Source organism: Myotis davidii, unplaced genomic scaffold (assembly GCF_000327345.1).
Source record: "Myotis davidii unplaced genomic scaffold, ASM32734v1 scaffold49, whole genome shotgun sequence".
Classification (NCBI taxonomy): Eukaryota; Metazoa; Chordata; class Mammalia; order Chiroptera; family Vespertilionidae; genus Myotis; species Myotis davidii.
Genome location: NW_006300375.1, coordinates 2,584,069 through 2,600,907, shown reverse-complemented (window position 1 = coordinate 2,600,907; position 16,839 = coordinate 2,584,069). Strand labels below are relative to the sequence as shown.

The following is a 16,839-nucleotide window of genomic DNA, read 5'->3' as shown; positions in this document are numbered from 1 at the left end:
ATGGAAAGGCTTTAGATTTTATTTTAAGGGTAACAACCTATTAGAGCAGTGGTTCTCACCCTTCCTAATGCCGCGACTCTTTAATACAGTTCCTCATGTTGTGGTGAGCCCCAACCATAAAATTATTTTCGTTGCTACTTCGTAACTGTAATTTTGCTACTGTTATGAATCATAATGTAAATATCTGATATGCAGGATGTATTTTCAGGGGTTGCGACCCACAGGTTGAGAACCGCTGATCTAGGAGCCCATTTGGCCTAGGGAACTTAGAACTCAAATATTAGAATACAAAAATATCTCCTGCTTGGAAATTACATGTGGCACTAATTCTTCTGAAGAGGCTGGGAGGAACGCTATGCTCCTTTGATGGGATGTTTCTGTGTTCACCAGTACCCTTAAAAAGAAAATGTTAGTTGGGGTTACTTAACTAAAATGTCAATGATAATACATAGTTCATCATCCTGCTAAGATGTACCCATCATAGTTTCTTTCCTTTAAATAACAAGGACACAATTAGAAATAAGAAGTGATTTTTCTTTGCCATTAAAGTGGTGAAATGTATTTTAGGTGTAGGATTTAACTGTGTAATGCAAAGTTTTGTAAAACATCTGAAACAGTGAACAAAATATTTCTAAAAGCCTTTAAAAAATAAGAATACTCCATTAAATGCCCAAACTTACAGAACCCGGCCTTGGATAAGGAACTTTCCCTTCATAGAGTGACCAGTGGTATTCAGGTCCTTCCTTATGTGCATATGGTCCGTTAAAAGCTGCCCGGATGCTAGACATATGATAGACACATATAGCATGTCCTCGAAAGATATTGCTGAAAAAAAAAAGATGATTACTATTATGGAACCAGGAGGTCACCTAGTCAAACCCTCTAGACTACATAGATAAGAATGAAGTCTTTGGGTAAGAAATGTCAATCACTTAAGCATAGAATATTCTAGAAATATTTACTATTGCAATATTTCAAGTATTAAAACTCTAAAACTTAATATTTCTATGCTTATTTTTATAATAAATTGAAAATGACATTGTTAGAATCATAAAAGTACAGAGTTGTGTCACTTCACTTTGTTATTATTAAATTTTATATTTTGTTTTATCATTTTTATTAAGAAAGATAATTCTTTATTTTAATATTTAAAAGATTAATATTTTTAAGTTAATATTTTAAAAGATTCATTCCCAAGTTGAATTATTCATTTTAAGGTTTCATATCCTTGTATGTTATTCCATATTCCAAAACAACGCTAGAGTAGAAAGATGACTGGACTAAACTAGATTAATTTGTAGAAAATTATTTAAATTATATAGAGCCCAGATTCTTTACCTTCAAAACTAGCAGCAATTGAAATTATTTTATAGATAAAAATTTCTACTTGCAAGGCATAATGATAACAGCTGACTAACTATGACAAGGTTTACTGGGGGCACATGTAACAAAATTCAACAAAAGCACATTTTTAGATGATGTGCTTTAAAAGTCTGGCCCTTTTCTTAGTTTGCATGACCCACATGAATTCTCACATTTCCCCAGCCCCTTCATTGTGAGAATCAAAATAATGTTTGTGAAAGTGCTTTGCAAGATGCAAAGTTCTTTATAAATAGAAAAGTTCCTACACTCTGAGACACCTGCAGAACAGCAGTTATGTTACTGTCTCAGGACATCAATTCACACATTTTATAACACACCTTGAAGCAATTGGAAATGCCTATGATAGTGAGAAAAACAGAGATAGTCTCCCAACTCATGTGGCAATAAACCTTTGATCGCCATGCTACGAATATCAACGCATACGTTAGGTAACAGCTGGGAAATCATTTTCTTTGATTTATGTATTTATTGAATAGTCAACATTGAAATTATGGGAGAAAATAATATCTTATCTTTGAAATATAGACAGATCTATTGTGTTATCATTTAGGAAAGTAGCTTACAAACTGATCATACTAAATCATAGAAAACTATACTGATTATTCTATAGTTTGCATTTATCACATAAAGCCAGGAAATAATCATGCAATGCATAAATTCTGCACTAGCTTAAGGGAGAAGATGAAGTTTTAAAAAGTTATGAATTTTCTATGGGCTGTGATAGCTACCGATCTATATTAACCACTTTTCTTTGCACCAAGGAACAATTGATAGCAAAATTGTTTCCATGTTTCTCTGTTGAAGAAAAGGTCTCCTTACAATAGCAGGAAATTTGTCCAAAGATCTTTACTATTTTTTTTTTCAAAGCGAGCACATGAAATCACCTGCTAAAAACTAAATGGAAGCTTTGCAGAGAGACACTAAGCAAGTAAGTTAAACATGATTAGATCTCAGTTTAAGGCAAATGCAATGCAAAAAAAGAAACTATAAGTTATATCATCCGATCCCTTTCTGGAGAATTGAGGTGTAGTCTTTATTTCTCATTCTAGTCATCTTACCTACACTCTGCCTTATTTGGAAAGACACTTGGAAAATTATAGATGAACTTTTAACCAAAATGATTCTAATATTTTTTCATGCATGTATCAGCATGTGTGAACAACTATTTGATTCATTTTCCCAGCACTCTTCAAATCATACAAAATATAAAAACATAAAAAAGAAAAATAATAGATTATAAGCCCTAAACATGAGCAGCTTATTTAAACTAAAATATAGAGGGCAAATTTCAAACGTGTTCTCTGTGACTCTACATAGAAGTAGGACAACCAGAGTAAAGGGTGAATAACGTGCTTTGTGATCAAGTAAAAAGGACTATTTCTTTTTTAAAAAAATATGTTTTTATTGATTTTAGAGAGATTTGAAGGGAGAAGGAGAGAGAGAGAAACTTTTATGTGTGAGAGAAACATTGATTGGCTGCTTCCTGCACGCACCCTATTGAGGATCAAACCAGCAATTCAGGCATGTGCCCTGACTAGAAATTAAACCAGTGACCGTTTGGTGCATGGGACAAAGCTTAACCAACTGAGCCATACTGGCCAGGGCACAAGGACTCTTTCTTGAAGGTGAAAATGGACAAGGATTGAAAGAGAAAGTTGTTTGAAGCAAGAGAAGTGGATAAATAAAACCCTATGACGGGAACTAATAAAGTAGACACTGGGATTCTGTCAAAGTAGCATCAGAGAGCTTGGAGAAAAGAGTTCCAAAGCTGAGTGGGTAACAGTTGATAGAGAGCTTTGAAAGTCTTTCATGGAAGATTTTATATGACAATTAAAAGAACGATTCTATTTGTTTCCTTGCCATTGGAATCAAATTCACAAAGAAGTCAGACAGAAAAAGACAAAAACCATATGAGGTCACTCACGTGGAACAAAAAAGAAACAAATGAACAAACAATGAGTTGAAAACAAACTCATAGATATAGATAACCAAATAGTGGGTACCAGAGGGAAAGGGGAGAGTAGGGCAAACTGGGTAAAGGGGGTCAAATATGGTGATGGGTGAAAATTAGACTTTTGGTATTGAGCACATTGTAATGCATACAGATATTGAATTATAATGGGGTATACCGGAAACTTACATGCTATTATTAACCAATGATACCTCAATAAAAATGTATCCTAGACTTTATAGCAGCGGTTCTCAATCTGTGGGTCACGACCCCTTTGGGGGTTGAACAACCCTTTCACAGGGGTCGCCTAAGACCATCGGAAAACACATATATAATTACATATTGTTTTTGTGATTAATCACTATGCTTTAATTATGTTCAATTTGTAACAATGAAATTGGGCGTCACCACAACATGAGGAACTGTATTAAAGGGTCCTGGCATTAGGAAGGTTGAGAACCACTGCTCTATAGCATGGGACTCATATCTTATAAACTATGTGAGGAAAACACTTCGCTGTGGATCAGAGAGGGAAACAATTAGGATACTGTGCATAGGAAGATACTGGGATACTTCAAACAAAAACTAGTAAGGATCTGCCCTGGCTGGTTGGCGCAGTGGATAGAGCGTTGGCCTGTGTACTAAAGGGTGCTGGGTCCGGTTGCAGGCTCCTCCCGGACCTAGGCCCTGGTCGGGGCTCGTGCAGGAGACAACCAATAGATGTGTTTCTCTCACATTGGTATTTCTCTCTGTCTTTCCCTCTCTCTCTCCCATTCTCTCTAAAAAGAAATGAAAAAAACATCCTCAGGTGAGGATTAAAAAACAAATCAGGATCTGGATTGAGACAGTGGCTTTAAAAATGAAAGAACAATTGTAAACAGAGGATAACAAAGAGAAATGAGAAAGACAACAGGTCAATCGTATTTCCATGTAAGATACACAGCAAAGAGGAAGGCACATTGCGTTTCAGAATGCTTCTATTGGCCACACAGATTTCTCACCTGGTAGTGTTGAAGAGTCCAAATATCAGTGGGTTCTTATGATCTCTGGTATGCAGCAGAAAAACATCCTCTGAAAAATAAAAGATCATTAAATTACTTAGTATTTTTAGTCGTCTTTACATGTAAAGAAAATCTTTATAGATTGTATGATATAAATTTTCATGTACGGCCATACAGCAATGACCAAATCCCAACAGAGTGAAACGCTTGGCTGTTCAGCATGACTTTGAGCTGAGCTTCAAGGAAGGGCTAAGCAGTGCTACCTCGCTAATGAGAGGGTCTCTCTTTGGTCCTGTAACTCTGTAGAGCTGGCCAAAATGAAAAGAACAGAAACGTGCCCCTAGATGGTTTTCTCTATGGTTAGAGTATCAGCCTTTGGACCAAAGGGTCATGGGTTTGATTCCCAGACAAGGGCATGTACCTCAGTTGCAGGCTCATTCACTGGCCTGGGTCAGGGTCAGGGTCAGGGCACATGTGGAAGGCGACCAACTGATGTAACCCTCTCATCTCTCACATCGATGTTTCTCTCTCCCCACCTCCTCCCTCCCTTCCACTCTCTCTAATAATCTATGGAAAAATATCCTCAGGTGAAGATTTAAAATAAATAAAAAAGAACAGAAAGTTGCTCTCAGATAGAAGTCAAACACTGCAGACTTTTCATCTGTGCTAGAGACAGTGAGGGTTATAGAGCGGCATATACATCAATGAGTTAAATTTAATTCTCCCAATATTTACCTAGTTCGTCAAAATATGTATCAATTCCATTCAGTCCTGGTACTGAGCAAACCAGTCTCGCTTTTAGGAAAGTGCTCCACTTATTCACCAGTATTCTCTGGCCTCCCACATCATTCTGTGAAAAAAGCAAAACAAGCAGGTAAGTGGGTACCTGAAGAGCTTTTAGCAACAACAGATTTTGCATTATTAAACAAACCTATACATTTTTCCTTTACTGTGGAAAATTTAGCATAAATTTCAAATAACAGATGCAATTCCCCATTATACATTTTTTTTAGGTTTGTACCTTCTATCTGGTCAGTGTAGTTTCACTCTAGTCCTTTAAATATACTTTATAAGTATTAAACAATGTTAATAGAGTGGTCTCTCCTACATAAAATAGTGGCTTTTATAGTACAGTAATCTTTATTATTTTATTGAGAAATAAACAACTTATCACATAAACATAGAAGCATACATTCCTTTCTCTCCTTTAAAAATGAGAACTTCAAATATACACACATAAACACAAACACATAATATATAATATATATTTGTGCACACATACATCATGTGTATACAATGACATATATACAAATCTCTTCTTAAAAATACTCATTAACTATCTTCTTAAATATCAGAGTACCTTCACATGTGCAATATTATTAGCATTGTCTCAATATATACTGCTACTTCAATTGATTTTAAATGTTCTCAACCTATTTGAATATCCAACAAACTACAGATTTTTTTTTCCTACAGAATCAACCAACTGCATGGTTGAAACATACTTATGTAAATTGCTTAGAATGTAGACTAAGAAAATTAAAAATACTTTGCTTAAATTATTTTTTTAAAATGGAGCTCAAACTTCCACGAGACAAGAAGTACAGCTTAATTACAGACTATTTCTTTAGTATTGCTTTGAAAATGGGGAAATTATACAAAATGCAAAGCTCTCCTAAGAGAAAACTTTCACTAACTGAAAAATAAAGATTAGATTGTAAATATAAATTTTAGGCAGCCCACAGAATGGTGGAATACATTTTAAAGTAGAAACCTACTATACCATTAACAAAGCCCTGACCATAAATTGAGATAAGCAAGCTTAATGAGAGAGAAATGCATTTCGTACCATGCAAAGTCGCCCCACTCTGGTGTAAATTGCATGGGCATTGTTTTCTGCCTCCAGGGCCTTCTCAGTAAAAAAGAAATACACTTTGTTGTCATCTCGATCTTCATTGTCAGGAATCATATATGAACCTACAAATTTTGGTTCTATAGAAGGAAAAAATAAAAGAAAATTGAAATAGTCATTACAACTAAATAAGTTATTTTAATCAATAATATATCACATGAAAGCTTCAGTTTAACATTCATTATTTATGAAGAAATGAAATATTTTCCTTAAAATTTTATATTAAACACTAAAAATCATGAAGATATTTCCATTTTATTTGCAATAAATTGTGTTTTTTTTTTTTAAATTAGAGGACAATTTAATTGGAAAATAAAAGAGTCAAGGTGAAGAAAAATTAGAACACCATACATTATAGACTTGAAATGCATTCAAAGGACAGATTGGAGGCAGCATGATGGTAGTCTCCATAAATAATTTATTCCCAGACATAAAAAGTGAATGTAAATATATGTAAATATTTTAGTAAATAAGTCTTTTCTTAAATTGATGAATTATATAGTAGTCTAGTTCATGGAAGACCATATTAATGCTAAGATAGAAAATTTGAGTTTTTGTGGTTGTGGTCTAAAAGGTGTGAGTGAATTGCCCGGTTGGCATGGCTCAGTGGTTGAGCATAAACTTATGAACCAGGAGGTCACGGTTCAATTCCCAGACAGGACACATGCACAGGTCGCAGGTTCGATCCCCAGTGCGGGAGGTAGCTGATCAATAATTTTCTCTCATCGTTGATGTTTCTATTTCTCTCCCCCTCTCCCTCTCCCGTCCTCTCTGAAATCAATAAAATAAATAAATAAAAATAAAAGATGTGAGTGAATTTTGATTGATATGGTAGGTCAAATATTTTAATAACATAGTGCTAATAATAATATGCACTTTAAACCATAATAAAAAAACTGAAAACAATGAAAACGCTCATCATAAAATGACATTTTAACCCCTGGGCGTACCACTGTGCCAAAATATTCCTTACAAATAATTATGTGTGAATGAATGGCTAATGATCTTCCTAACTTTTTGTTTCTCTCTAAAGTGCAATATAATCCAATTAAAACAAACAAAGCAATCAAGTCATCCAAAAGGATACCAATTGATAAAACAACTTATTGGGTAAAAGATTTTACTTTTCATATATCTGCTTTGTTTTCTCCATTTCAATCCTGATTTCTAAACACTGTTATAAATGTAATACAGATTTATAATAAAGGCAAATCATTCTGATATAAAACAATTTACACATATCATCCTACATAGCAAAAAGGTAATATGCAAATTAACCCTCACACTCTCACAAGATGGCTGCCTACAAGCAGGTCAGCAGGGGGGTTCGTGTGTGGGGTGACCAGGCCAGTGAGGGGGTGGGGGGAACAGTTAGGGGTGACCAGGCAGGCAGGTGAGCAATTAGGAACCAGTGGTCCAGGATTGTGAGAGGATGCCGGCAGTCAGACATCCCCCAAGGGGTCCCGGATTGGAGAGGATGCAGGCTGGGCTGAGGTGACCCCCTACCCCCCTGCATGAATTTCGTGCACCAGGCCTCTAGTATATAATATTTTAGTTCACAAATATCGCTGGTTTAAGAAATCCTAAATTGTAAAACCCCTAAAGTTTATAAATTACATTTGGAGTTATTTTCATCACAATTGTGTTCAATTCCGATGGACATACTCTTTTCTCCTCGAACCTACCTTTCAACAGGCGCTCGTCATCATGCTCGGTGCGGATGTGGGCCAGTCGCCCCATGCCCCGGAAGATGGCAGCGTCTCGGCCCCAGTAGTCGCTGTAGAGTCCAGTAAACAGTTCACTGCCTACGTGGAGACATCGGTGAAAAAGAGTCAGTGCTGTTTCTGGATCTGAGGGCCGTGTGTAAGCCCCAATTACATGAAACCACATCTAGGTTTACTATGCATACAACCTTATGAAATTATTGTTCTTGTTAAGGGCATGCATGGTATAGTCAGTCTGTCAGTTTCAATCCTGACTCTGCCACTTACCAGCTGTGTGAGCTTGGGTAAGTTGTGTAACCTCTCAGTTTCCTCATTTATAAATGAAAACACTCAAAAGGGTTAAAAGTAAAGAACTTAAAAGAGTAACTGGCACATGTTCAGACCTGCATAAGCATTTCATAAATAACCTGGTTTGATCTTATTTTACTAACCTTCTTTTAACCTTCAGATCATCAGGTTATTATGTTATTTATTATGATGATGATTATTATTGGTATTCTATGTGAGTCAGCTAACTCAAATCCATTTTGTAACAAGAAACTGTTTCCATCAACATGATTTTAATGTGGAAACCGCCAAGTCTGACAAAGTTGTATATTATCCAACTAGTTGTCATTTAATTTGTAAGTTTGTTGCTTAGATAGTAAAGCTATGGAGTTCATAATTTAATTGATCAGTCAACATAATGGATGAAGTTAGCTGTGACATGTGGTGGAGGTTGCAGACTTAAAATCAGACTGAGGAATACATAAACGTAGGCAGTATCTCAAGAAGTGACAATGTGTCTTTGGAGGTAGCAGGAAAGAAAGATATTCAAATAGCTTATGAGACGAGAAAGAAAAGGTTCAACAACTAGAAAAATAACATAAGGATATAACTGGAACCCCGGAAAGACCACACCTTTCCAGCCTAAGCACTGGGAGTCCTCTTTTGCCAAAGTTACAACAAAAGGTAGTCCGTGTGCCCTTCACTGATGCCAGGGGATTGGTCTGGGCCTCTGCAACTGATGCCCTTAATCTCTGATTAAGAAGCAACTGATAGCAGATCATTGGAAATAGCCACCTCAATTTAGGGTGCTAAAATTGTTTTCTTAATGAGTGTCATATAACTGTGGTCAAGCATAAAAACACAGAGATGATGAATACACTACACTTAAAGTATTAATGCTTTTCTGTTAAATTTGGAATGTGTACACATGGCATATAAATTTAACAGAATTTAAATGAACTCTATTTCCAGCTTCATATATGTTAGCTGTATACTCAATTTTAGAATTTGGATTATTTAAGGAACAGGTACAAAAAATTGACCCAAGTATGTAAACAAAGTTTGAAAGAACTTGAGTGTCACATTTATAAGTTTTACAATAAAATTTACATAATGTAAAATTTACATTATTTTCAAGGTGAATCCTTTAAAACTTTAAAAAACTTAAATGGCTTAAATATATTTGTAAGATTTGAAAAGTAATCAACTAAGTTATAAATGGGACACTTTGTAAGGCAATTCATTTTCAAGTTGAGTTAACTAATATACTCTTTTAAAAAAATAAAGATTTTTGTTATACCAGATTTAGAAATAGAATAATGAGATATAAATTGAATTCAAAGACTTAAGACAAATACGTTTTTATAAATGTAATTATAATAAACAGTTTCATTTACAAAAAGGAAAAGTAACTCTGTTTTACTGTTCTCAAAATTCACTATGGATACTTAAAAACTATATAGAATATAAATACACGCTCCTCACAAAGAAATTTACTTTTAAACTATACATACAATTTAAAAGAAAGAGAGAGAGAGAGAGAAGCAACTGGGGTAGAACATTAATAATTAATAAATCAAGGTAAATGGTACACAGGTATAAACCTTATTCTCTTCCAATTTTTCTTTGTATTTAAATTTTTTCAAGATAACAAGTTTCATAAAATAGCTATACTAATTGAGTTTACCCTGTATGCTGAGAGGTGTTTAAGAAAAATAAGAAAAAGTGAAAAACAAAGATGCTTTACATCTAGACTTAAGAAAATATAAATTGATAAGAGAAAATTCTATCAAAATTATTTAGTCCTGGCTGGTGTTGCTGAGTGGTTAGAGCATTGGCCTGTGCTCTGCAGGGTCAAGGGTTCAATTCCTAGTCATGAGCTCCATTCTTGAGTCGCAGGTTAATCTCCAACCCCACTTGGGGCACCTGCAGAAGATAACCAGTCAATGTGTCCTGGCTGGTGTTGCTCTCTCTTCCTCTCTCTCGCTCCCTCTCTCTCTCTCTCTCTCTCTCCTCCAACCTTCCTCCCTCCCTTCCACTCTCTCTACAAATCAATGGAAAAAATATCCTTGGGTGAGGATTAACAACAACAACAAAAAGAAAACCCCGACTCTCTTAAACATATTCTTTGGTAATAGAAGGAGGAAGTAAGCAACATAATCTATGTCAAAGTAACTAGTGCTGTTTTCACCTGAAATTTTAAATCCAAAAGTGAAGAGAAAGTATTTTGAGATAAAATGCATTCAGTGGTGAGGGATATGAAGCACACGTGGGATTCTGCACTCCTTGAACGTGGATAAGAGTCATGCTGAATTCATTAAAAGGCCTTGGGCATCATCATCTTTATGGCATTAATGAATGAGTTGGCCATAAAAGAGTTAACTATTGAACCTCTAGAGTGAGAATTTTTTTGATGTAGCTTGTTTCTAATTATTATATTTGATTACATTTCTCATCTAAAAATAAATAGGCCATTTTCTAAAATTTTCCTAAATGTCACTTATTTTTCTAATATAGACTGGGCTGAATGTTTAATGTATAAGGAGGACAAGCTTTCTTAAAAATCATGAGTTTTCTATTTCATAAGTTTTAAATATTTAATTCCCTAAAATATTCCTAGAACTTTCATACCTGAAATTGTTATTATTATGGGAAACTAATCTTTATATTAGTTCTCGTCAATTTTATTGTACTCCGCTCAATTTCGGACATTGTTTCAAAGTTCTACTTTGAAAAAAAATTAAGTAAATTCCATAAAGTTAACAAACAAGTACCTCTAAGAGCCACTAGATGGCAACCCTATGATACCAAAAAAATACTATATTCAGGGCAGGTTTTCTGCACAAAGGAATAAAAGATGATATATTACCACTTTTACCCAATTTCCCTTTTTTGTATCCAGATAAAGAAAATAGTTTGTGAACAACTCGAATAACACAATATGAACTGTATGACTTAAACTTCAAAGAAGTTAAACAGGTGCTCAAATCTATAGGCTACGTAAACCGAACCAAATGTGTTTCTACTAGAAACATTAGATTTTCCTCAGAAGGAAAAGATTCTCCTTTCATATCTTATTATCAATGTGAAGAACAAAATAAATCCATAGTAACAGATAATAATGACATTTGGTCAAATACTCCCCTAAGAAAAAATAAGCACTCTAATGAAAAATAATAAACTAGAATAAAAGTTTAGGCCCAAATGTTACCTAACAGTAATTAAATGAGCAAAAGTATTCACCACCATTATAATTAACAGTATTTATAATAAATATATAGTTTCCAGTTGAAAACTTTACTTTAAAACTATAACAATTTGGCATAATTTAGAGAAAATCTGTGAATCAATATGTAGATATTTTACTGAGAGCAAAAATAACATCTGGATCAATCACATTTTCACGAATTAAAAAGAAAATAGTGCCATATAAATAGTAAAATAGGTTTTAGAGTTTCAATGATAATATCAGAACTACCCAAGTTTTTGGTGTCCTATGTCTATAGAGACATGATATTTAATAACTATTAGCTTAGCCAAAAACTGGTATATAATCTATCTTGATACTCTGAATATATATAACCACTTGATTTTTATGCCATGTTATTTTTCCATTGTTAGCGTATGAGCTTCTGTTGGTAACTGCTGTTTTGTTGATTTCAGATGATCAGGTGTGGTTATAATTAAAAAATAAAGCACATCTGCAGGGTATTTTGACAGGTGACTGTCACTTATCATTGTCATGCTCAACAATAGTCTCTATGTACAGAGACAAGAAACCTGGCAAACTAAGCCTCCAGCTCGAAATCTGCTGTTTGACCTTGGCACAACCGTTCAATGTCTCATGGTCTCAGTATCTGCAGGATCAGAGAGATCTACATGTGATTTCTTGAACTGCTAAGTTTTTATGGTCTCTCTGTTGCACACCTCTTCCCCCTTTTTTGTTTTGTCTTGTTGTTTTTGCCTGAAATTCTTCACCTCCTTTCCTACTTCTTCTCCCAGTTACCTGGCGATTGCCTACTTTCTTCCTTAATCCTTCTATGACCAAACTTTTGTTAGTATCGTCTTAGCTTAGTATCATCATAGCCCCATGCCTATGTCCATCATATTGCTTTCTGACTATATTTTATTTAACTCCTTATATGTTTGACATTATGCCTCACTAGAATGCAGATTTCTTGATGTGTCTTATATATTCTTTTGTACCCAGTACCTTGCACGGTGTCTGGAATACAGAAAACACTCTATAAACATTTGTTGAATCAATGAATGGCATAATCCTATATAATAAAAACCTAATATGCTATGTCCGACTGTTTGTTCCACTGTTCAACCAGTCGCTATGATGTGCACTGACCACTAGAGGGCAGATGCTCTGACCGGTAGGTTAGCTTGCTGCTGGGGTCCAGCCAATGGGGACTGGAGAAAACAGATTAGACACTCCCTGGAGCCCTCCTGCAGTTCCTCCCAGGCCTCTAAAATATTTCTTCTAATCAATTTCCTTTCAATATGCACGAATCTGTGCACTGGGCCTCTAGTGAACTAATAAATGAATATATCCAAACCTCTTTAGGTATTTAAATAAAGAAAGTGATGAAATACAATAAGAAAAACTCAGGATAACATTCTGATTTTTCCAAACTTCTTCAGGGGGAAATATCAAAAGAAAAACTATTAGGTATTTATATGAGTTAGAGTTTTTCCTTGAATTTTTGCTCCTCAGGAGGCCTCGTTATTTAATTATTTTAATTCATGAATATAAGGGTTCTATTTTCTTCTATTACTTGTCCCCAACACTTTCAGCCCCCACAAAACTGTGTCTACACTAAATTGTTTATATGAAAAAATGATACAGCTATCGACTCCTGGCAATATATAGAAACAGTTCCACTGTAAATAATTATAAGTTGAAATGCATAATTAAAATACTTTTGTATATAATACTTTTTAAATAATATAAGCTCTATTTGAAGGATTAGTTAAGAGTACTGCATTGCCTTAATATTTTATGGAACTTTCCACTTGCTTTGTTCATGGACTTTTTAATCAGCCAATTGGAGACTTTACTCACCATATTGAAACTATTGATCTCAATTGTTTAGTGAGAAAAATTCACGGTAGTTTCTCATGCCCTCTTTATCTTCTTACAGTTTACTTAGGCACTTCTTCTATTTATGCTGTAAAATACATTTGCCTCATGGAAAGCAGACGGTTAAAGCCTGGTTTAACAGCCTCATTTCATAACTGAACTATATAATTTTGTTAGAAAATTATTCTACTTTAGATGCATTATTTTGCAGAATGACTATGACATGTGTAACTGCAAACAGAAACAAAACACACTCGGAAGATAAATACGGGTAAAAATGATCCACATAATCCATCATCCCAGTTCCCCCTCAATTTGCTTAGAACGCTGAAACGGGAACGAATGTGTTGTGTTTTGTTCTTCGTTATGTAGTTGCTGTTGGGCTTTTTGTTTGTTTTGCTTTGGCAGATCACCAGCACTAGCTATCAGTGTTAAGAAGGTGGCTCCTGAGGCCTGAATGAAGAAGGAAAATGTTCTGCGCCTCTTTATTGGCATCTGCCGGCACCCAAGGCAGGACCCTGAGATTTCTTGGTGGCAAACAGGTGAGATTGATACTGACATGGTCAAACGAGATTCCTAAAGAAGAGGATATCAATGGGGAATTGAAGAGTGGAACTTCTTTTCTTCTAACTTCTTATTTTGTTTTGAAGAAACCTTAAGCAAAGTATTCAAATAGTTCCTTGGGGACTCACAGTTATGGCCAGAAGCAACAGTGAGCATGTGGATACCTGGCATTCTGCCAAATCTGAGAGCAGCAGTCTGTGATAAGAAATTACAGATATTCTTTAGGGATGGAAACATGGTAAGGGAGCAACTTTAAGTTTAAGTTTCTATAAAGTTGCTATGAATTCAAGACACAAGCCAGCACATTCACTTGTTACAATTATAGAGGCTGTAATTATGAAGACATATTTTACTTTCATTTATTTTTTAAATTTATTTTTCTATATTATTAAGTTATATTTTGTGGGAAGAGATCCATTTATAACTCTGCTCTGAATTATATTTAAAATAAAAATTTATTGATTAAAAAGGTCTTAATGATATTAAGAGCTTGAAATAATCAGTTAATTTTTCCCTGCATGTATTCCAATTCCTTTTCATTCAATCAACATCTACCTTTAATTAACAGAATTTGTAATGAGGAGACATATTCACAAAAGTCTCATTATTTCAGATAAAAGTGCAGGAAGAAAATTTCAGTGGCTGTAAACTTTTGTCGATTTATTTCCTGAAAATAGTAATACAGGACAAAAAAAAAACATAAAAAGAAAATTTTAGTGAGTGTGAAATATCTTATTGGTGGTTAGTTGTTAAAATAATTTTTAGCAAGTCTTTAATTTAAGGAGTATCTTAAAAATAGCCCAACCCCAAAGCTCATACTTTCAAAGCAAAGTAGTGTTAAAAGGTACAGGGCAAATTAAAGTGGTCTATCCCCCCGAAACTAGTAACATGTAACATGAATGTTAGTACACCTCAGGTGTGGTAGGTATTAAGTTATGCCTGGAACTGACAATACAAATCTGTCTCAGAATGAAATGCATTAAAAACATGGTAATAGAATGGACAAGGCAAAATATAAGGGAAATCATAAAGTTACCATAGATGTTATCAACATAAAAAAGAGGCTATTGCAACAATATATCACATATCATTGATTAAAAGAGTCAGCTATTATCTTTCCTTCTGGCCAAAATAACATATAACATACAGAAAATGTCTCCTGGATTTTAATATTGTGAGTTACCAAACCTACCAATTTAGTAGCAAGTAAAATACTAAGTATCTTTGGATGATTTGAAGAGTATAGGCAAGTGATGTAGCAATTCATTACTAAATATTCATTGTTTCAACAATCTTTTACAAACCAGGTTCTACTGTCTTGTATACTTAAAACTACTTTAAGTATAATATTAGTAATCACCGTAGGGGATAAATGTGGTTAAACATTTGGAAATATTACTCCCAGGGTATGAATTTATATGCCACCAAAATAAATTATATTAATACTGAGTGACTTTTGATGAGTAACCCTAATTAATAGATGATTTCATTTTTCATTTTGATTGGTTTCTGAACACACAGAACATAGCTCAATAAGGAGCTTGTTTTACTCTTTAACTTCTGTTTCATGTAGAATCATTACAAGTTATTAACATTTTACTAATAAATTACAAGTTTAATGAAAATGTATTTGTTAGCTTGTTTCACCTAGCAAATCATCTTCATACTATATTCAATTTTACAGTAAGATTTTACTCTATGTCAATGGAATCTAAGGGAAGTGAAATAAAAAATGTATCTAAAGTTAAGAAATTATAAGAATGTCTCTGATTTACAAGCACATTTTTTTCTTTGAGAGCCCTGGTAGTTTTATGAGTTTTGTTACAAATTCAAGTTGTTGTGTTTTCTTTTTTTTTCTTATCATGAAAGTATATCTTAATGTGAGCGGGCATTATATGCTAAGTTTGACCGATGACTAACAAAGAAACAAAGAAGGAGCAATGGTCTCAAGATGGTCATCGTTTTGCTAGCGTCTTGTCCTGACCCATCATCAGAGAACACGTGTGGTCAGAAAATACCACATTAATGCATTCTTTCCCTGTCAGAGTAAGCTACCTTGAGCTTGCCAAATTCCAACGCAGGTAGCTGCATTTTTTTTTCCAGCCCAAATTCCTGCCGCTTTTTCAATTAGGTAAGTTATTTCTACTTCCTCTCTTTTTAAAGAGTTGCTGGCTGACACAGGTTATCAGGTTTCCATCCCAGTGGCTGCTGCGTTTCCACAGCGAGTGAATGATCTCTCAGAGGTACTTTGGGATGAAAGCTGGTGGATAAAATGTGAAGAATTACATTTTTACTTCTTCTCTTTGGAGGGATTATTCTATAACGTTCGTGTTTAGCTTGGAGGGCCCTTTTGATTTGATTTCTCTTCTGAATAAGTGAAACAGCCACCCAGACGGTAAGCATTTCACATTTCAGCAGAGTGTAATTCGATTTGGAAGTTCCATGAAACTCACTTGGAAAAGTCTCTGCAGTAATATTTCCCCTCTTTAAAAAATTCAGTTTTAAATTTCTTGTTTCACGTATAAACAAGCTCCAGGGAGTCTGAATGGTGAGTGGCAAGGTGGGAAGGTGGGAAGAGAAATTACTTGGAATAATTTAAATAACTCATTAAAAACAAATGATGTTCTAATCTTTTGAGGATTTCACTATACAATTGCTGTGAAACTTTTTAAAAAAAATTCTTTTATTGATTAAGTTATTACATATGTGTCCTTATCCCCACGTTACCCCCTGTCTAACTTTTGACTTTCAATACCATTTGTAACATTCTTATAAGTAATATCCTAAAAGTTATTTTGTTTGTTCGCTTCTTTAGGAACCCCAGTGAGTGTTCCATTCAGTCAATATTTATAGGAGGTCTTTTCTGTACAAGATATTGTATGGTAAAAGAAATGTGATAGTCTCTTTCATTCAGACATTCAATCTTAAATAGCTGCAGCTAGAAATCA

At 34.4% G+C, this 16,839-nt stretch overlaps 1 protein-coding gene across 1 annotated transcript in view; it reads right to left on the bottom strand.

Moving 5' to 3' along the window:
- SEMA3E (semaphorin 3E) overlaps positions 1-16,839 on the bottom strand; it is a 222,869-nt gene that overhangs the window by 31,077 nt on the left and 174,953 nt on the right. The window contains exons 6-10 of the mRNA XM_006777144.2: positions 7,933-8,052; positions 6,185-6,327; positions 5,071-5,185; positions 4,336-4,405; positions 681-825 (exon numbers count right to left, since the gene is read on the bottom strand). Coding sequence (XP_006777207.1) covers positions 681-825; positions 4,336-4,405; positions 5,071-5,185; positions 6,185-6,327; positions 7,933-8,052 — 593 coding nt within the window. The remainder of the gene's footprint in view (positions 1-680; positions 826-4,335; positions 4,406-5,070; positions 5,186-6,184; positions 6,328-7,932; positions 8,053-16,839) is intronic.